General features: G+C 41.3%; 1 protein-coding gene and 1 non-coding gene across 2 annotated transcripts in view; both read left to right on the top strand.

The window, feature by feature from the left end:
* CHP1 (calcineurin like EF-hand protein 1) overlaps positions 1–17,427 on the top strand; it is a 45,406-nt gene extending 27,979 nt beyond the window's left edge. The window contains exons 5-7 of the mRNA XM_055316603.1: positions 9,886–9,947; positions 15,161–15,283; positions 15,451–17,427. Of these exons, the coding sequence (XP_055172578.1) occupies positions 9,886–9,947; positions 15,161–15,283; positions 15,451–15,504 (239 nt within the window). The 3' untranslated portion in view covers positions 15,505–17,427. The remainder of the gene's footprint in view (positions 1–9,885; positions 9,948–15,160; positions 15,284–15,450) is intronic.
* LOC129504285 (U6 spliceosomal RNA) lies at positions 12,439–12,541 on the top strand. The gene has a single exon (XR_008663325.1). It is a non-coding gene; the product is annotated as a U6 spliceosomal RNA (small nuclear RNA).
* Positions 17,428–22,739: the final 5,312 nt, after the last annotated feature.

Here is a 22,739-nt window from a genome sequence, read left to right on the forward strand (position 1 = left end):
TTTAAGTGGAAAAAGAGCTTAAAGATACTTGTAAAGCATTCCAAAAATAGAATTTTTCTGTTGTTTACATTTTTCCTCCATCTCTTAAACTTGTTCTGCCATATTTATGTTAACACATTTTTTCCAGTAACTTAATTTTGAGTCTTTCAGAAGTAATTTGTCTAATTTTTTTAAAAAATTTATTTATTCATGAGAGACACACAGAGAAAGAGAGGCAGAGAGAAAAACAGGCTCCATGCAGGGAGCCCAATGTGGGACTTGATCCCGGGACTCCAGGATCACGCCGTGGGCCAAAGGCAAGTGCTCAACTGCTGAGCCACCCAGGTGTCCCTAATTTGTCTAATTTTCACAGAAACAATAACTTTTCACATACATGTTTTGCTTTTTATTAATTATATAGTTTTTTTTTTTAAAAAAAGTACAAATAGCACAGTTTTAGGGCAGTGTATACACTTGGCTCTTGGTCAGCATACAACTCAGCTGGTAGAGTAGACTCAGGTGTTGCCTATTAGTTACAAGTTGTGTGCCATCACATCATTTGGAATGATTTGCAAATCACGGAGGGAGAGAATCCGTGAATCAAGTGAGTTGGTTAAGGAGAAGACAGTAAAGAGACATTCTGTGCTCTTATGAAAGCGCAGAATGAAACTATGCTTGCTTTTCTAATCCAGGATTAAAGAAGACTTTAAAGGTCATTAGACTTAACACATACCTATTACCTGAATTCCCTGCCTAGCATGGGCTCTACTTTTGGGGGTGGGGAGATTCTACTTTTTTTAAGTCATGAATTCCTTTGGCAGTCTGTTGAATCATACTGACCCCATCTCAGAATATTTTTGAAAGCATAAAATCAAATGCATAGGACTATGAAGAAAACCAATTATATTGAAATTCAATTGACAAAAAAATTAAGGCAACTTTGTGACAGAGTAGAAGTGCTTCTTTGTGATTGATTGATTGATTGATTGATTGGAGAGACAGAGAGAATGCAGGCACACTTGCATCCTCCAGCATGGGGAGGGGCAGAGAGAGAGGGAGAGAATCGCCAAGCAAACTCCCTGCTGAGCATAGAGCTCATTCTGAGGTCCTATCTCAGGACCCTAAGATCATGACCTGAGCCAAAATCAAGAGTTGAGAGTTTAAGGGACTGAGCTCCCCCTACCCAAGTACCCCAGAAAGAAAATTTTTTTTTTTAAAAGATTTTAATTATTTATTTTAGAGATAGAGAGATGGGGGATGTGCAAGCAGGAGGAGGAGCCCTGTGGAGCTGAAGTGGGGCTTGATCCCCCAACCCTGAGATCATGACCTGAGCCAAAATCAAGAGTCAGATGCTTAGGATGCCTGGGTGGCTCAGCAGTTGAGCAGCTGCCTTTGGCCCAGGGCTTGGTCCCAGAGTCCCAGGATCGAGTCTCACATCAGGCTCCCTGCATGGAGCCTGCTTCTCCCTCTGCCTGTGTCTCTGCCTCTCTCTGTGTCTCTCATGAATAAATAAATAAAATCTTTAAGAAAAAAAAAAAAGATGGTAAACAGTAATTATTAGGGTAACGCAAATGAAGACTACCTTATACTTGTTATGATGGCTATTATCAAAAATAAACAAAATAACACAAAATAACAGGTGTTAAGGATCTAGAGAAATTGGGGGTACTTAGGTGGCTCAGTCAGTTTTGTCTTCCTTCTCCCTCTCCCTTTGTGATCTTTCTCACTCTCTGTAAATAAATATATAAAAATCTTTTAAAAAGATGTAGAGAAATTGGAACCCTTGTGCATTGTTGGTGGAAATGTAAAGTGGTATAACCCTGTGGAAAACAGTGCGGTGGTTCCTCAAAAAACTAAAAATGGGGGCTCCCTGGGTCGCTCAGCGGTTGAGCACCACCTACCTGCCTTTGGCCCAGGGTGCGATCCTGGAGTCCCGGGATCCAGTCCCACGTCGGGCTCCCGGCATGGAGCCTGCTTCTCCCTCCTCCTGTGTCTCTGCCTCTCTCTCTCTCTCTCTCTCTCTCTCTCTCTCTCTCTCTGTCTGTCTATCATAAATAAATAAATAAGTAAATCTTTAAAAAAAAAACTAAAAATGGAACTACCATATAATTCAGACTTCCACTTCTGGTTATGTATTCAGAAGAATTGAGAGCAAGGTCTTGAAAAGATGTGGCTATAGCCACATTCTTAGCAGCGTTATTCACCATAGCTAAAAGAGAAAGCAACTCCTTATCCATCCATAAATGAGTGGATAAGCAAAACTGTGGTATATACATAGAATTGAATATTATTCAGACTTAAAAAGGAAGGAAATTTCAATAATCCACACACAGATGAACCTTGAGATCATGATTCCAGTCACAAAAAGACAAATAGTGTATGAGTCCACTGATATGGGTACTTAGAGGTAGTCAAAATCAACTAAATATATAATGATGATTGCTGAGGATAGGGGAAGGAGAGAATGGGGAGTAATTTAATAGGTATAGAGTCAGTTTTGCAAGATGAAGTGAGTTATGGGATGGATGATGGTACAACAACGTCAATGTGTATTTTACCCCAATAGAAAAAAAAAAGAAAAACTAGTAGGTAAAACAAATTGGACCCCTTGTGGTTTTTTAAAAATTCTGCATTATAGACCTTTCAAATTACCAAGCAGTTAAAAAAATTCTACTTCTTCAGCTTTGTATTCCCATGTCTTGATCCAGATATTTTATGCAATATATGGATTAGAGTCCTTTCTTTGTAATTCATTTCCTTTATAAATTGCTGTGGTCTGTGTGCCTTAATTCACACTGACCTTGAAGAAAATATTCCAAACAGATTTCATAGTTACTTTGTATATCTGTTAGGATATACCTTTAGCTGACTCATCTGGATTCAACAATAAGAAAGCATATTATCGCACTTTACAAATCAGGTGAGACAGGGACGCCAGGGTGGCTTAATGACTGTCTGCCTTTGGCCCCGGGCGTGACCCTGGGATCTGGGCGAGTCCTGCATCAGGCTCCCTGCCAGGGGGCCTGCTTCTCCCTCAGTCTATGTCTCTGCCTCTCTTTATGTGTCTCTCACGAATGAATAAATAAAATCTTTAAAAACAAACAAACACAAATCAGGTGAGGCAGATGTCAGAGTTTATTGTGTTTGTTTCTGTTGCTCTGCTCTGCCATCCTTATGATCTGCTTCATCCAAAGGCATGGCTCCTTGTGGTCACATGATGGCTTTCATCAGCAACTAGGCTGTATGTTTCCCTGTTCACATCTAATGGGAGAGAGATAGCTGTGGATGAGAGTCTGTTTAGGAAGGAAGGAAGGCACAGAATGACACAGAAATGGCAAACTTCGTTTCTTTTCCTTCCTTACTTCTTTCTTCCTTCCTTCTTATTTTTTTTAAGTAGGCTCCATGCCCAATATGGGGCTTGAACTCATAATCCAGAGATCAAGAGTTGCATGCTCTACCAGCTGAGCTAGCCAGGTGCCCCTAGAAATGGCAAACTTCAGAATAAGATAAAATAATAGCAAAGTATTGTGAAGGTTATACATAGTTTTTCCATTACTTTAGTCTTGAATTTCAGACCAACTTCACAGGAAGCTGAAAACCAATTAGAATTCTCATGCACTCTATCTTTTGGGATCATGTTCATGTGATTAGATCAGTGAAACCAAAGCCATGGAGGAGTCTTGTGTCTCTACTTCTGTTTGTATATCGGTTTTCTCTGAATTTGCTACTGAGCTAAAGAATCAAGCAAGATGGCACCTCTTGGTGTAAACTAAGAGCAATTGAACATTGTATATCTAGCAACATATTTGCCATTAAGACACATTTACCTTCCACATTTACCTACTTAAAAATATGAGTTTCTAGAACCAAATTTGATTATGATCCATCTTTTACATAGAATAGGAACTCTGACAGCACATTCGGTTCTATTTCTTTTTTTATGCTCCAGTGAAAGAATGTCAAGGACAACCACCAAGGCTTAACTGTACCTATGTAGGCACAGGCCCAAGCACACATAGTACTACTGATGTGTTTGTCTTTAAGGAATTGTTCTGAATTGCTCTCCTTTTCAGATCAGTGAGGTTATGTCTTACATGAAAGGTACAACCCAACCTTACAGTGGTCCAGGGTATGTGTGGTAAATAAGGGAGAGATCTATAAACTTCCCTGTTGATATTCTAATTGTCTTAGATGATTGGAGTTTTGTGGGTTTTTTTTAAAAGACTTTTAATTTATTTGAGACAGTGAGAGCATGAGCAGGGGGGCGTAGACTCTCTACTGAGCAGGAAACTTCATTCAGGGCCCAATCCCATGACTGTAGGACCATGACCTGAGCCGAAGGCTGATGCTTCGCTAAATGAACCACCAAGGCACCCCTGAAGTTTTTTACAACACATAATGAATGATGTGGGAAATAAGGAGCCTGCATGGAGCTCTTATATTTGAATGATGAGGAAATATTGTAAAGTGGAGTTAGGGAGAGTAGCCAAGAAGAAACCGTGAGCAATATATTTGCGATAGCTAAAAGGTGGAAGCAACTCAAATGTCCATTGAAAGATGAAAGGAGGGGGCGCCTGGGTGGCTTAGGTGGTGAAGCATCTACCTTCAGCTCAGGTCATGATCCCAGGGTCCTGGGAATCAAGCCCCGCATCAGCTCCCTGCTCAGAGGGGAGTCTGCTTCTCCCTCCCCCTCTGCCCATCCCCTCACCACCTTGTTCATGCTTGCTCTGTCACTCTCTCAAATAAATAAAATCTTTAAAAAAAAGAAAGAAAGATGAAAGGATACAAAAAGTGTGTTACATACAGACAGTGAGACTTATTTGGTCTCGAAAAAGGAGATTCTGCCACATGCTACATGGGGATGAACCTACTCAGGCTTAAAAAAAAAATAACAAGCCAGACAAAAGGATAGATATTGTTTGATTCTTTTTTTTTTTTTAAGATTTTATTTATTTATTCATGAGAGACACATAGAGAGAGGCAGAGACATAGGCAGAGGGAGAAGCAGGCTCCATGCAGGGAGCCCGACGGTGGGACTCGATCCCAGGACTCCAGGATCACGCCCTGGGCTGAAGGCAGTGCTAAACCGCTGAGCCACCTGGTCTGCCCCTGTTTGATTCTTCTTATATGAGGTTCCTAGAGTAGCACAAATTCACAGAAAGTTGTCAGAGACTAAAGATGGGGGAAAATGGGGAGTTCTTGTTTAATGGGTCAGAGTTTCATGGGGAAGATGAAAAAGTTCTGGAGATGGGTGGTGGTGGTGGTGTTTACACAACAGTGTGAAAGTACTTTAACTGTACATTGTAAAAGAGTCAAAATGGTAAATTTTATGTATATTTCACCACAGTTTTGTTTTTTGTTTTTTAAAGAAGAATCAGTGTCTAAAAGGTAAAGATTTGACTGAGATCATTCATTGGTCTTTCATTAAGCAAATGTTTGAGCAACTCCTCCTGTATGCCAGGCACTAATTTAGTCCCATGATACAATGATTCATAAATCAGATAAGGTCTTTGCTTTCATAGAGCTTACGATCTAATAAGGGAGACAGACCACATGGAAAAATATAGATGGGGTGCCTGGTTGGCTTAATTAAGTGTCCGACTCTTGATCTCAGCTCAGGTCTAGATCTCGGTGTCATGAGTTCAAGCCTTGTGTTGGGCCCCACTCTGGGCATGGAGCCTACTTTAAAAAAGAAGAAGAAGAAAAAAGATGAAGAAACAACGTTTATGATCGTGGCAAGGTCTGTGAAGGAAACGAATAAGGTGTGATGAGAAAGTGATAGGGAGGGATCCCTGAGTGGTGCAGCGGTTTGGCGCCTGCCTTTGGTCCAGGGCGCGATCCTGGAGACCCGGGATCGAATCCCATATCAGGCTCCCGGTGCATGGAGCCTGCTTTTCCCTCTGCCTGTGTCTCTGCCTCTCTCTCTCGCTCTCTGTGACTATCTTAAATAAATAAGTTTAAAAAAAAAATTGAAAGTGATAGGGAATGCCGCTGCATTAGAAGAATTCTTGAGTGAAAGCCTCTCTGAGCTAAACAGAGCAGAACATGAGAAGAACAGAAGAGAGCTCTAGGCACAGGGAACAATGGGGGTAAATAAATACTTGGAATGTTCAGAAAACAAAGCATAACCAAGAAAGTAGTGAGTGGTTTGAAAGGAGGATAGAAAGGTAATGGAAGGTAGATGACATTTATTGAACTCTTACTGTGTGCCCAGCACTGTTTCAAGTGTCTTTCATGTATCAACTCATTAGTCCTCACAACCTTATGTGGTGGATTCTGTTATCCTCATTTTGATTACACCTTTTGGGTGTATGAGGCATGAAGAGGTCAAATAATTTGTTCACGTTTCCATAGGTAGTAACCCTCAGAGCCAGAATTAAGCAGAGCCAGAGTCTTAAGCAGTGTACCATATCGCTTTGACATCAGTGTCAGGAGCTCAGAGGAGAGGTCTAAGCTGGAGTTGCACATTTGAGAATCGTGAGCACCAGAAAGCATTTAAAGCAAGAAGACAGCTCTGGATTAGGAGAGTCCAAATCATAGGACCAAAGAATGGGGAGACAAAAGAGAGATGAGAAGAGGAAAGACAGAAATGTTAACAAATGGCTCAGTCGTTTGAGCATTTGTTATCTTGGCAAAAATGTCTTTGCTGGTTTAGGGCCAGAACTGCCTGATAGGAATCCAAGTCAGTTAAGAAACAACAACTAATGCTGTGGTTTTTTTCTCAAAGGTCTTATCAGGTAATCTCTGCTTTTACATCTCTGCCAATGTCTTCCTCTGCTCAGGCTGCTGTAACAGAACACTATAGACTGAGTGACTTAAACAACAGACATTTCTCACATTTCTGGAGACTGGAAGTCTGAGAACAGGTTGCCAGCACAGTCAGGTTCTTCGTGGGGGTCTTCCTGCTTTACCCAGAGGAGCCCCCCTTTCCTTGCTGTATCCTCACATGGGGAGGAAGGTGGAAACAGCGAAGAAGAGAGATTTTCTGTCTCTAGTTTTAATAAGGGCATTAATTCCATCATGAAGGCCACATCCTCATGACCTGATCAAACCCTAATTATCTCCCAAAGGCCTCATCCCTTAATAGCATCACAGTGGGGATTCAGAGTTCCAACATAAGAATTTTGGGAGGATACAAACATTTAGTCCTTGGCAGCTGAGTTTTAAGAACTAGCAGTTAAGGGAGCACCTGGATGGCTCAGTCAGTTAAACACCTGACTCTTGATTTCAGTTTAGGCCATGATCTTAGGGTCCTGAGATTGAGCCCCATGTCAGGCTCTGCTCTCAGTGAGGAGTCTGCTTGAGATTCTCTCTTTCCCTTTGCCCTTCATCCTGCTCCCACATTTGTGCGTTCTCTCTCTCTCTCTCTCTCTCAAATAAATAAATAAATCTAAAAAAAATTTAGGGCAGCCTGGATGGCTCAGTGGTTTAGTGCCGCCTTCAGCCCAGGGCCTGATCCTGGAGACCTGGGTCCCACATCAGGCTCCCTGCATGGAGTCTGCTTCTCCCTCTGCCTGTGTCTCTGCCTCTCTCTCTGTGTGTGTCTCTCATGAATAAATAAATAAAATCTTTAAAAAAAAATGAGCAGTTCAGGCTTCTGTAAGTACCTTGACAGAAGGGATATGTTTATAACAGCTGATTAAAAAATTCAGCAACCAGAACGCCTGGCTAGCTCAGTTGGTAGAGCGTGCTACTCTTGATCTTGAGGTCATGAGTTCAAGTCCCACATTGGGTGTGATTACTTTTTAAAAAATAAAATAGTTTAAAAAAATTCAGAAACCGTTATTTGTGGGTTACATAGCAAACAGATTTCCATTCTAAAATCATCCTTAAGAGTGCTTAGTAGATAACACATTTTATGTATTTTAAACTTAACAACATATACGGGTATGTGTGTGTCTGTTCACTCTGGGGAATATATTAAACACAAATTCCGGGGATCCCTGGGTGGCTCAGCGGTTTCGCGCCTGCCTTTGGCCCTGGGCACCATCCCAGAGTCCCGGGATTGAGTCCCACGTCGGGCTCCCGGCATGGAGCCTGCTTCTCCCTCTGCCTGTGTCTCTGCCTCTTTCTCTCTCTCTATGTCTATCATAAATAAATAAATCTAAAAAAAAAAAACTATCAAAAAATAAACACATATTCCTTTAGGAATACTAATGATCCTGGTCTTTTTTTTTTTTTTTTGAGATTTTTATTTATTCATGAGAGACACAGAGAGAGAGGCAGAGACACAGGTAGAGGGCGAAGCAGGCTCCATGCAGGAAGCCCAAGTGGGACTTGATCCAGGTCTCCAGGATCATGCCCTGGGCTGAAGGCCGCGCTAAACTGCTAAGCCACCCAGGCTGCCCCTGGTCTTCTTTTCTTTGCAATCTAAACCTCCTAAGCATATAAATTCTCAAATTTGATAAAGTTAACTAACCAAATTAAAGAAAACAAGCATTAGAGAAAGTCTCCCAGTAATTCCCTCCTCTAGAATTTTTTTGAAATTTATTTATTTAAGTAATCTATATCCAGTGTGGGGCTTGAAGTTACAAATCCAAGATCGAGAGTTGCGTGCTATACGGACTGAGTCAGCGAGGTGCCCTTCCCCCTCTAGAATTCTGATATGTATCTCACAGCAAAGAAGTTAAATTTTTCTAAAATTTTTACTTCCAATTTTTAGTGGACTCCTTTTTTGGCAAGGATAGGAGGTGGAGGAGGGATGATGTTTAAACACTGAGATGTTCACCATGTTCTAATGCCTTTGGGCCTAGTGTGAGCTCTACCTAGGATGCCACCCAATAGCAGATTTATCTTTTCAGAACATGTTCAAATGTTACTTGAACCAGAAAGGCATAACTGCCACACACTCTTCACATGGTAGCTCTTCAGCAACATGGCACTGTCTGAATGATTTTTGCTTTTCTGAATTCTTTCATATATCCTAGTTTCTAGAAGACTTACATATTATTAAAGAGAGAGAAACATGATAAGGCCAGGAGACCATCAAATTCTTAGCATTTTTATTTGAAATTGAAGTTCTTTATTTTCAGGGCTCCAAGTTATTTGAAACTTGGCACAAATTTGCCAAAAGTGGCCATTTTCCAAGAGCAGTATTTTGTATAGTCAGCAGCTCCTTTGCTTCCATGGCTCCTATTCTTGCCTCCCTCTGAACGGTATGAAATAGACTTGATGGGTTTGGTGAGATGACCTCATGTTATAGAACCACTTACAGGGACATCTGGGTGGCTCAGCAGTTGGGAGTCTGCCTTTGGTTCAGTGCATGATCCCAGGATCCAGGATCGTGTCCCACATCCGGCTCCCTACGGGGAGCCTACTGCCCTCTGCCAGGTCTCTGCCTCTCTCTGTGTGTCTCTCATCAGTAAATAAATAAATCTTAAAAAAAAAAAATAGAGGGATCCCTGGGTGGCGCAGCGGTTTGGCGCCTGCCTTTGGCCCAGGGCGTGATCCTGGAGACCCGGGATCGAATCCCACGTCGGGCTCCCGGTGCATGGAGCCTGCTTCTCCCTCAGCCTGTGTCTCTGCCTCTCTCTCTCTCTGACTATCATAAATAAATAAAAATTAAAAAAAAAAAATCTTAAAAAAAAAAAAATAGAACCACTTACAGATTTGTAAGTGTAAACATTCTAAGGTAAGAAAAAGTACATTTAATTTTTTCTTTTTATTAAGCTTTCTAATTTGCCTTAAGAGGGGTCGTATTTTATCAAGGTTAAGATGCCATCAGTTATGAGATACATTTCAATTTCTTAAATGTCATAATGTCTTTAAAAGATCCAGAAGTCATGTCAGTTGTTCTTGAAAAACTATTTGTTGTCAGTTTTCTGTCTGGTGTCTTTACATATTTACTTCCTTGAGAAAGGGCAAAACACTACTAATTTCCAGTAACTTCTCATTTTCCCCTACCAGTTGCTTTTCGACTCTATGACTTGGATAAAGATGACAAGATTTCCCGTGATGAACTGTTACAGGTAGGTGGGAGAGCTGCCATGCATGTGTACAACTTGTTTGGGCTCTGTTTGCTTGTTCTTTTGAGCGGAAATTGTTCTTTCAGTAAGCATTTATTTAACACATGCTGGTGCACAGTCCAGTGAAATGGCTGGAAACGTGAAATGGCTCATTGAGTTCTCCAAGCCAGATGTCTTTGCTATTTAAAAGCCAACTAAATGTCTCTTAGGTGCTGACTGGAAGAGCTAAACTATGCGAGATGGTCTAATTCAGATAGTTCAACTATTGCTTTATCAAGTTTATTGATGTCCAGGTAATTCTGGTGATAGTTAGGTAAATGCTTCTGTCCTGTCTGTCCCTGGGCTTGACATAAGAGTCAAGGAATTGTTGCCAGGCCGATGTACGCTGAGCCGACTCCTCACTGTCCTTTGTTGCTCTTGTCCTCCCACTAGCAGTGACTAGCATTTCATCCTCTTAGCATTGCCCTCCTCTTCCCTTCTCCACTTCCTTTCTTCCTTTTCCTTTTCTTTCCATTCCTTTTCTTTTTCTTCTCTCCCCCACTTTCTCTTTTTTTTTTTTTTTCTTTTCTTTAATATTTATGAGTCTGGAGGACCCTAGGAAGCTAATACATTCAGGAATTTCCTGGGGAGATTTCTCTATTTCAAGATACACCTAAAAAGTAAAGTGGGTTCCACTCACCCCAAAGGAAATCTGAATTCATTCAGTGTTTTGAGGAGTCTCCCAAGCTGAGGATTACTTGGCCAGATTAAGGACCAGCCTAAAGTATTCCTATATTTCTGTGTCTGAGCAAAATTCAAAACAGTCTGCAGGTCAGTGCTAGTGTTCTTTGCATTTTTTGTTGTTGTTCTTTGCTTTTGAGTTGGGGATATCTTTTTCTTCACTGAGAAGAAATACTTTATTGAAAATTGCTATATATGGGCTAAGTTCTGAGGAAAAAAGACAGAGGTAGTCCCTCTATAGTTGAATGCTTTCATCCGCTGGCCCAAATCTGGCTGCCAGAAAGATTTTTTGGAGTGGTAGATTGATTTTTGTTAGGATTTTTAAAAGCCAGAGGCAAAAAAAAAAAAAAAAAAAAAGGAGAGGCAAGGAGTAGAGAGATCATATATATGGCCAGAGTGCCAGTCAGTGCCACTAGAGTGTTCCTCAGGCTCAAAATGACTTTAGGACAAATATGTTCGTGGACTATCATGTCAAAGAGCTAGTTTTATCCTAGCAGAAAGAGGATATGAAGATCTTACCAACGTGAGAAGAAAACAAAGTTCACCTTTCTAGGCACTGCCATGTCTAAAATATTTGGAGATATACAGTCCTTAAGTATTCAGTGGATGTTTAAAAGTTCATGGTGAGTTTATCCTAAGGGAAGGTTAAGTGGCTATTCCTAGTGTGATTTTTAAATAAAAAGCCCTGGGGATTTGGGGGGATTTTGGGGGATGCTTGATATGTACATTATTCTTGATTGTGGTGGTGGTTTTATGTGTGTCTACATATGTCAAAACGTGACAGATTGCACATTTTAAATATGTATAGTTTATTGTATATATCAATTATGCTGCAATAGATGATAGTTGCTCTACTCTATGAGACTAGCGTAACTTTGATGTGAAAACCTTGTAAAGACTGCATAAGGACATTACAGTGCAATTTCTTTCATTCACATAGATGTAAAAATGCTAAACAAAATACTGATACATTAAGTCCAGCAGTTATACAAAGGATGCTGGACTTTAGCCAAAGTGGGTTTATTTCAGGAATTCAAAGTTGCTTTAAAATTAGAAAATCAAGGACCCCTGGGTAGCTCAGCAATTGAGCTTCTGTCTTTGACTCAGGTCATGGTCCCAGGGTCCTGGGATCGAGTCCCATATCAGGCTCCCCACAGGGACCCTGCTTCTCCCTCTGCCTATATCTCTGCCTCTCTCTCTGTGTCTCTCATGAATAAATAAAATCTTTTTTAAAAAATAAAATTAGAAAATCAATCAATATATTTTGCCACATTAACAGATTAAAGTAGAAAAATTGAGTTGTCTTTTCCACAGAATAAAAGCATTAGATAAAATTCATCATCCATTCATGGTTATTTTTTTTAAAGATTTATTTATTTATGATACACACAGAGAAAGAAAGAGGCAGAGACATAAGCAGAGGGAGAAGCAGGCCCCGTGCAGGAAGCCCAGTGTGGGACTTGATCCCAGGACCCAGGGTTCACGCCCCGAGCCAAAGGCAGACGCTCAACCACTGAGCCACCTAGCCATCCCTCCATTCATGATTTTTTCTAAAGATTGATTGATTGATTGATTGATTTATGATAGACAGAGAGAGAGAGAGAGGCAGAGACACAGGAGGAGGGAGAAGCAGGCTCCATGCACCGGGAGCCCGACGTGGGACTCAATCCCGGGACTCCAGGATCGCGCCCTGGGCCAAAGGCAGGCACTAAACCGCTGAGCCACCCAGGGATCCCCTCCATTCATGATTTTTAAAAAATGTCTTAGCAAGTACTTGCTTTGGCAGCATATAGAGTACAATTAGAATGATGTAGAGAACATTAACGTGGCCCCTGCACAAAGATGACACTCAAATTTGTGAAGCATTCCATATTTCTTAAAAAAAAAGTCTTAGAAAAACAGATAGAAGGGAGCTTTCTTACACTGATGTAAGGAATGTACAACAAACCTTACCAGATATTAGCAAGTGTTATGACAGGGGTGCCTTGCTCAGTCAGTTGAGCATCCAACTCTTGATTTCACCTTAGGTCATGATCTTGGGTTTGTGGGATCAAGCCCCATGTCTGGCTCTGTGCTCATCAGGAAGTCTGCTCAGGATTCTCTGCCTCTCCCTCTGCTCATTCTCTCTCTCTTTTTCTCTAATAAATAAATAAATCTTAAAAAAAAAAGTAGTAATAATAGAAGTCCTATTTGCTAATGAATTTCCAACTAGAACCCTGAATGGCTCTGGAATACTGACTGGGTGCAGAGGCCTGGCAGACAGTGAGAACCACTGGTTACTATGACCTGGATCAAGCCACTTCTAGGCCCTATTGTCCTCATTAACAGATTGAATGAGTGATTCTTCAGACAACACCATTCCTCTCCCCACAGGGCACACATGCTCAGTTCTCTAATTGTAAAAATAAAACTCTTCAGAGAATAATTGGACTGAGACCTGAAGAAGCTGCTATTTGAAGATGGACTTGTCTAGTCAGCCATACACAATCAGAAGATGGCAAATGGCTTGGCTGTTCATTATTTTTGCCAAGACTGCCTTTCTTTTTAATATTTTTGTTGTTGTTTTGAGAAAAAGAGGGGAAAAAAGAGCTTGTGAACTTGTGTGAATGGGGGAGGGGGAGAAGGCAAGAAAGAGAAATCCTCAAGCAGACTCCCTGCTGAGCACAGAGCCCAAGAGAGGGCTCCATCTCAGGGCCATGAAATCATGACCAGAGCCAAAACCAAGAGTCAGACACTTAACTGACTGTGCCACCCGGGTGCCCCAGATTGCCTCCTTATTGATCTTTCAATTTGTCTATCTTTGTACCTCCAAATGTACAACTTCCAATTTTCAAGAATCATTTTGTGAGGGGCACCTGGGTAGCTCAGTGGTTGAGCATCTGTCTTTGGCTCAGGTTGTGATCCCAGGATTGAGTCTGGCATCAGGCTCCCTGCAGGGAGCCTGCTTCTCCTTTCCCTGACTCACTCTCTCTCTCTTTCTCATGAAATAAATAAAATCTTTTTTTTAAATTTTTTTAAAGATTTTTTAAATCTTATTTATTTATTTATTTATTTATTTATTTATTTATTTATTTATTTATTTATTTATTTATTTATTTATGATAGTCACACACAGAGAGAGAGAGAGGCAGAGACACAGGCAGAGGGAGAAGCAGGCTCCATGCACCGGGAGCCGGACGCGGGACTCGATCCCGGGTCTCCAGGATCGCGCCCTGGGCCAAAGGCAGGCGCCAAACCGCTGTGCCACCCAGGGATCCCCGAAATAAATAAAATCTTAAAAAAATATTTTGTGAAAAGAAAAACCAGTATTGATGCAAATTAGTATTTCAGCTTTTTTTCTTTTCAGAAAATCCTGTAATTACTTTTCAAAAATCTGTGTCATGAGATTGGAGAAGGATGTAAAGGAGTGAGGAAAAGGAGGCCTATGAACAGATGGGCCACAAAGTCTTTCAATGGGAAAGCTTAGCTCTTACCTCTGAAGCCAGAGGTGACTGACTACAGTGATGGAAGGCATCACAAAAGCACCCTGTCCCCCATTTCATACTAAGAGGTTGTACCACTACAGTTGCTTATTTTGTTTAAAGTAGCAATTTTCCTTTTTTTTTTTTATTACTCTTATTTATTTATTCATGAAAGACACACAGAGAGAGACAGAGGCAGAGGGAGAAATAGGCTCCATGCAGGGAACCTGACATGGGACTCGATTCTGGGTCTCCAGGATCACACCTGGGCTGAAGGTTGGCGCTAAACCGCTGAGCCACCCGGGCTGCCCTAAAGTAGCAATTTTCAAAGTTATGTTTACAGCCTAAAGATGTTAGCTGAATTGGGGGGAGGGGTTCATTGTTATTTTTGGAGCAAATTTGGTGAAACAGTGTTCAATCTTCTTTACTAAAGCCCTTTAAATGTGCTTGTTATTTTTCTAAAAAGAAGGGTTTTATATTTAACTCTTCAAAGATCTTTATGTTTCTTGGATATACTTTAGGGATAGCTGGGTAAATGCGCTGCTTCAGAGAGGAGTGCATTCATGTGGGATTCCTAGAAAGCCCTACCAAACTGACTTGCCTCATGCAACAAGAAATCTGGGGCTAGATTATCTTGATTGATACAGAACCTACGTGATGTCCAGGAACAGGCTTCTGTATTCTTGCTCTGGTGTGTTTAACACAGAGGACTTTCACCTCACAGTCCCAGAATGGCTGCTATACCACCAAAGCATCATCTCTATATTCCAGACAGAAAGAATGGGAAGAGAAAATCCAAAGGACTCACCCCCCAGTGAAGCTTTGCCTTCCTATCCAGTGACCTTGCCAGAGACTTCTGCTTATTATCATTGTCTAGAATGGCTTAGATGAGAAGACAAGCGTTCCCACTCTGGCTGTCATATTTGAGGACAAATCAAAAGAAAAGAGGGTGGGAGTGGGCTTTTTCTTTTATCTTAGTAAAAGAGACCCCCTGGCCCCCAAATCTCCTGTAACTCTTGGTTTTTGGTCCTCTAGGTGCTACGTATGATGGTCGGAGTAAATATCTCAGATGAGCAGCTGGGCAGCATTGCAGACAGGACCATCCAGGAGGCTGATCAGGATGGAGACAGCGCCATATCTTTCACAGAATTTGTTAAGGTCAGTCAGTCACCTCTTGGTTTGAAAATATGAAGAAGTTTGAAAATTCTGCAGAGAATTTTCAGGAGGGAGGCAGAAAAACATTGAGATAAGAATTTGAGACAGTAGCTCCTGTTTTGACCTTCATCACCAAAATTGTGTTTTTCATCCCCCCCCACCCCCTCCAGGTTTTGGAGAAAGTAGACGTAGAACAGAAAATGAGCATCCGATTTCTTCACTGAAGGACTGAGACCAAACTGTTCCCTGCTTTCTAGTATTTAAGAACTGGAACTTGAGGGTCCTCCTATCCACTAGCCCCATCTCCACCCCATCATTCCCCTTCTTCCAAAGTACTACTGCTGTTGCATGACAACCCCAAATATGTTCTGTCAACACAAACCTGCCTTTGGTGTATAAACAGGGCATTAAAGAATGGTACACCAGTCTATTTCTGTTCAGTATCAGTCACCAGTTATCTCCATTTCTAAGTATCTCCCCTGGTTCGCTGCTGAAGGCCACATGTCCATCCAGTCTGAGAAAGTGAGAGAAGGAATCCATGCCAAGAACCAACCAGCAAAGCTCTTTCACTGGATGTAGACTACAGCCATGCTGCCTTCCCTCCAGCCGGGCTTTGGCATGCTCCTTCATCCTTTTTATATGTCCTTTGCTTCTTCTCTTTCACCCAACTTACCATTCTCTTAGTTCTTAAGTCTCCCTGCTTTTTATTAAGCTCTAGTCACTCTGTTCTACTTGGCACCCGAAGCTACACCTGTTAAATGTATTTCTGACTTGGCATGATAGTGCAGTTGTCTGGCAGTTTTTGTCTACCTTTATTCTTAAATGGGTCTCTGGGATGTTGCCTCTCCAGGAGCTTTTCTGTAACCAACATTTCTCTTAGAAGAAAGATCATCTCTTGGTCCCCTGCACTCTGCTCTGTCATCAAAAGGCTGTTGGTTGAAAATGTTCCTGTTGAAAGGTGGTGGCCTTGGTGAGAGGTGTAGAGCCAAGACTTCTAGGTGACTTGCCCAGGTCACTCTAACTCTGGCCTCTGATTCTCAACATACATAACACATGGCTACTCTTGTTAGTACAGTGTTGACTCCAGAAAATAGCCATATGCCTGCAGGTTTGCTTAGTTTTGTGATACCATCACCACCAGAATGGCTGCCCTGACAATAAGCTGAGGGCTTTTTTCATGGCTTTTTGAAGGAGCCTGTGTACTTTAAAAGCCTGGTGTATCCCTACTTCTGCAGCATGGTTTATGCCTCAGTGTTATGTGCCCTGGTACATTTTTCACTTCACATTTCCAAATAGGATGAGCAGTGTTAATGAAAGTGCCTAATTTATCCCAGTCCAAGAGATTTAAAGATTGTCCTCCGTGTCTTGAAGTTTTGCACAAAATCCTCAATAAATTTTACACCTGGCAAATGTTAATGCTGGAAGCCATAGTCAGCTCCTAAAAGAGGTCCAAAGCATTGAATGTATTATTATCATAATCTGCCTGGTTACATTGACCTCCTAGCGCCTCTTGTAAACCGCTAGTAATCTATTAGAAGCAAGGAGTCTGGCACCAGTGGCACAACCTGAGGTGGCAACACAGACCCTTCTTTGCCACACCAACTTCTTTGCCTATCCAACTTAGTATAGACCTCAGTGAATTAAGCTGCTGTCATCTGTCTTTGGGAGTCTCTTCGCCTATATATCTGCTCTTGGCTGATTTTCTCTGACTCATTGCTTGCTTGCTTGCTTGCTTGGTTGTTTCCTTGCTTTGGAAGGCTATCCAAGATGTATACACACTACTTTAGGAAGGGAATTGCTTAAAAACAAGACACTGCAAAAGGGATTGGGAAGAATTGGAATCAGGAGTGACCAGGCTGGATGACTCAAGTATAAATGACTGAGAAATTCTTGATGAAGTATTAGTCTGACTTTGTCATCAAGTGATGTAATATAGGAAATGCATAAAAGGGAATAACTTTCTGACACTGATCTGTTAGAGAGGTACTTCAGAGACTCCTGGACTTTTACATATTTAAAGTTCCTAAGATAATGGCTTTTTCCTCCTTTTGGCTGTATAGCAAACTGTTTTATTCCACAGTTGTGCCTTATTGTTCCATTTAAATTGTATTCTTTGATCCATCAATAAATACTTGTGGTTAAAATAACTTGGGTCAATTTTGTCTATGCGCTTTATAAGAATTTTATATAACTCAGTCCACTTCAAGTTTGAAATCCCAAACCGTGTTTCCCTTACTCAGGTTTATGTCTGTGCTATCAAATGCATGTTTGCTCTGTTGCTGCCTGGACATATGATGTATTCACCTAGGGACCAGCACTATGTGCTCTGGAGTGTGCTCTCAAGTGTTACCTTGGCCACTTCCCACTCCAGGTAGGATTCCATTTTTGTTCTTGACTCTCTGCCTTTTTAAATACAGAAAAGGACTAAAAGTGGGATATATGTTTACTGCTTGTTATTAAGTCATCCACTTCTTCATGCATTTGCAGCCTCAATGACGTATTATACCCAGCTATTATTACATGGCCTTTCACATCTTCGAGTCTCAATGACTCTTGGAGACTGGTTAAGCATCTGCTCTTGATGTCAGGTTCAAGTTCGGCCCCGAGTTGGGCTCCATGCGCAGCATGGAGTCTACTTAAGAAAAAAAAAAAAAAAAGACTCAGTGACTGCTTAGTCTGGAGGGTACGAATCTCTTAAGGTTTAGTGGCATGCCACAGGCCTCAAAGCAATAATAATAGCTGGAATCACCTATACAAATTCTATCACAATAGAATAGAATTGTGTTTTTTTCCCCATCTATCTGCCTCAAAACTCCATTCCAAATGGCTTGCACAGTGGTTAAGCTATGTTTCACTTTGAGTCTAATGTTAGGATTCAGTCAAGGAGGAAACTAGATGAAATGACCAAGCAGTCCATTTTGGAAAAAACAGTATTACTGACCATGGCCAAAGGAACAGCAGTCTTGTGACTAAAGCAGAACATAATCAGGCACGTGGGTGGCTCAGTGGTTGAGTGTCTGTCTTTGGTTCAGGTCGTGATCCCACGGTCCTGGGATCAAGTCCTGCATCAGGCTCCCTATAGGGAACCTGCTTCTCCCTCTGCCTATGTCTCTGCCTCTTTCTCTATGTCTCTCATGAATAAATCTTTTTAAAATAAAAAAGTAGAACATAATACTGTAAAAATGTGAGACGCCTGGGTGGCTCAGTGGTTGAGCATCTGCCTTGGCTCAGGGCATGATCCTAGAATCCAGGATTGGGTCCCACGTTGGGCTCCCTGCGAGGAGCCTGCTTCTCCCTCTGCCTGTGTCTCTGCCTCTCTCTGTGTCTCATGAATAAATCTTTTAAAAATAATACTGTAAAAATGTTATAAAAACATTACAGCATTAAATAGTTTGAGGAAAATTCACTTAACCAGCTTGATTTCTCTTGTTCCTTTCTGCTCTATCCATACATTACATATTTGAACATAAAAGGAACATAACACAAAGATTATATCAGTTTTTAAAAACTAACATATTTCCCTATGTGATCTGTTCTTCCTACTTTGTATTAATGTTTACATAATATTTTACTAAATTCATATAGTATTTAAGTATTACTCTGTTTATTGTTTCCAATTTTATGTTATAAATAATGATACAGGGGGACGCCTGGGTGGCTCAGTGGTTGAGCGTCTGTCTTTAGCTCAGGGCATGATACCGGGGTCCTGGGATCGAGTCCTGCATTGGGCTCCCTGTGGGGAGCCTGCTTCTCTCTCGGCCTATGTCTCTGTTTCTCATGAATGAATGAATGAATGAATAAAATCTTTAAAAAAATAATGATACAGTGAATACCTTTCTGCACATAACTTTTTTCTTTGAAAAGATTTTACAGGAGTGGGATTACTAGGTCAAATTTTGGTCATATACTTAGAGCTTTTGATATGTCTCCAAAGAAATGAATGTCAAACTGCCATAAGTAATTGAATTACTTTTTTACCTTCAGTGTTTTTTTCAGAATATTCTTTACTGTCATCTATTTTTTTTCAAATTGTGTTTAGAATCCTGTTATCAAGTTTTGTGTTTAAAATACTTACTAGGAAAAAATAAATAAATAAAATAAAATACTTGCCTTTGGCTCAGGGCATGATCCTGGGGTCCTGGGATTTAGTCCCACATTGGGCTCCTTGCAGGGAGCCTGCTTCTCCTGCCTGTGTCTCTGCGTCTCTCTGTTGTGTCTCTCATGAATAAATAAATAAAATCTTTTAAAAAAATAATAAAATCTTACTAGAATAGGGGCACCTGAGTGGATCAGTGGTTGAGCCTCTGTCTGTCTTCTGCTCAGGTCATGATCCTGGGGTTCTAGGATCGAGTCCCGGATCCGTCTCCCCACAGGGAGCCTGCTTCTCCCTCTGCCTATGTCTCTGCCTCTCGCTCTGTGTCTCTTATGAATAAATAAAATATTTTTAAAAGTTGGCTAGAATATGGCACACCTAGGTGTCTCGGTTTAGTGATCAACTCTTGATTTGGCTCAGGTCATGATCTCAGGGTCATGAGATCAAACCCTGTGGCTGGCTCTGCCCCTCCCCCACTCTATTGCATCTTCTAAAACTAAATAACCTTTAGAAATAAAATAAAAGTTATTAGAATTGATCATGTTGATTAGGACTTAGAGCAAGCATTCATTGCAAAGATGCCTCAGAGAAGACTATCTTTACATTTGGTTTCTTATACTACAAACCATGTATTTATCCTGTTTACCAAACACTAAGAGTAGAATTGCTTGGAAGGAAATCATTACTGGACTGAAATTCCCTAAATTCACATTATTTTGGCTTAGCTTTAAGTCAAATGATTCAAATTAAATATAGCTGGTATTTTCTAATACAAATCTCTTTAACATCTAGTTTAGTAGAAACTTAAGCTTAAAGACTTTCTTTTCCTCTGTACCAAGGAGTGATAGGAGATTTACCTGTAAGTTTGTGAAGTACTGCAGGCCATTTCTTCCCAGCTCTGGGATGGAGCAGACAGTAATGAGCCTCATGTCTTTTAAGATGGAATAAGTAACTAGGCTGACATCTTTACCTGAGGTATAAGCTGATCAAGGACTTGGTCTTGAGATGCCAAGACTCAGTTGTTTTTTTTTCTCTATACTATTCAGTCTTCAACATACTAGATTCTGATCTCTTGTCAAAACTAGAAAGACCGTGGAGAGATAGTATTGACACTTTACACCACCTTTTACAATCTATTTAAGAACTGAACCAGGGACGCCTGGGTGGCTCAGCTGTTGAGCATGTCTGCCTTTGGTTCAGGGCGTGACCCTAGGGTTCAAGGTCAAGCCCCATGTTAAGCTCCCTGCTCAGTGGGGAGCCTGCTTCTCTCACACCCTCTCTTTCTTTGTCTCTCATGAATTTTTAAAGATTTTATTTATTCATGAGAGACAGAGGAAGCAGCAGGCTCCGTGCAGGGAGCCAGATGGTAGGACTCGATCCCGCGACTCCAGGATCATGCCCTGAGCCGAAGGCAGACAGATGCTCAACCACGGAGCCACCCAGACGTCCCAATAAATAAAATCTTTAAAAAAATAACAAAACTGAACCAGGTAGATGAATTGTTATGTTCCTGTACCTGAATGTGGCTGCAGAAATAAAAATTAATCCAAAAAGTTCTCTTGGCTGCTATAATAGATATCAGGCACCATTTTAAACATTTAGTTTTATTCACAGAAAATCTCTTACTCCCTAAAACACACAATCTCTTTAGAAACAATTTTTTTTTTAAGATTTTATTTATTCAGGGGGATCCCTGGGTGGCGCAGCGGTTTGGCGCCTGCCTTTGGCCCAGGGCGCGATCCTGGAGACCCGGGATCGAATCCCACGTCAGGCTCCCGGTGCATGGAGCCTGCTTCTCCCTCTGCCTGTGTCTCTGCCTCTCTCTCTCTCTCGCTGTGACTATCATAAATAAAAAATAAAAAAAAATATTTTATTTATTCATGAGAGACACAGAGAGAGAAAGAGAGAGAGAGGCAGACACAGGCAGAGGGAGAAGCAGGCTCCACACAGGGAGCCTGACATGGGACCCCAATATCACACCCTGGGCCGAAGGCAGGTGCCAAACCGCCAAGCCACCCAGGGATCTCTTAAGATTTTATTTTTAAGTAATGTCTATACCCAATGTATGACTTGAACCTGAAGCCCCAAAGATCAAGAGTAATACGCTTTACCAATAAGCCAGCCAGGACCCCCTCTTAGAAACTTTTTTTTTTTTTTTTAGAGGTGAGGGTAGGAGCAGAGGAAGAAGGAGAAAGAGAATCTTAAACTAGGCTCCACACCCAGCATGGGGCCCAGTGTGGGGTGCAGTCTCACAACCCTGAGATCATGACCTGAGTCGAAATCAAGAGTCAGATACTTAAACTGAGCCATCCAGGCAACCCAGGATTTTTTTTTTTTTTTTAAGATTGTATTTCCTTATTCATGGGAGACACACACACACACAGAGAGAGAGAGAGGCAAAGACATAGGCAGAGGGAGAAGCAGGCTCCATGCAAGGAGCCTGACACAGGGACTTTGGGATCATGCCCTGGGCTGAAGACACGCTCAACTGCTGAGCCACCCGGGTGTCCCTCTCTCAGTATGTTTTATACTTTTGGTGTATATATCTTGAATTTGTTTTATTAAATTTTTTCTAAGTATTGTATTCTTTTTTTTTATTTTCTGATGCTATTGTGAATGCAGTTGTTAATTTCATTTTTTGTTAGTGTAGAGAAATTGTTGATTTCTGTATACTTAGCTTGTATTCTGCAACCTCATTTAACCTAGAAATACCAGTACTTTTGTTTTTGCTCTGTGTGCGCGCATGCATGCTCTTTATGGTTTTCAACAGAGGATCACATCACCCACCTGCAAATAAAGGCAGTTTTGTTTCTTCCAGTCTTGATGCTTTTTGTTTGCCTTTTTGCATTGGCTACACCCTCCAGTACAATGTTGAATAGAGGTGAAGGAAGCCTCTGTCCTTGCTTGGTTTCTGATCTTAAAGGGACAGTGTGAAGTCTCAGTATTAAGTATGGTGTTTGTTTAAGTAGGTTACATGCCCAAAGCTAAGCTTGATCTCAGAAGTCTGGGGTCAAGAGTAGCATGCTCTTCTGACTGAGCTAGCCAGGCACCTCCATTTTAACTGAAGATTTTCCCTTAGTTGCCCTTTATCATTAATCTCTGTAAAAATAAGACTCCTTGGCTTCATCCGAGGAGTTTGGGAATTGGATCTTAGGAATCCGTACTTCTAGGAAGCAGCCTATTTAACAGCCTTAGTGGTGTTTGAGGACTTAACATCTCTTACCTGAAAGCCGCCCGTGGCACCTTGTAATAGCAACTTTTAATTACCCTTCCTGCCTCTCCTGGAACAACCCATATAGAAAGGATCTCAAGAGCCCTACAGCTAAGTGTAAGAAGCAACAAAACTCAGTTATAACGGTTTGACAT

The sequence above is a fragment of the Nyctereutes procyonoides genome, unplaced genomic scaffold (genome assembly GCF_905146905.1).
Source record: "Nyctereutes procyonoides isolate TBG_1078 unplaced genomic scaffold, NYPRO_anot_genome, whole genome shotgun sequence".
In the NCBI taxonomy this organism is placed as follows: Eukaryota; Metazoa; Chordata; class Mammalia; order Carnivora; family Canidae; genus Nyctereutes; species Nyctereutes procyonoides.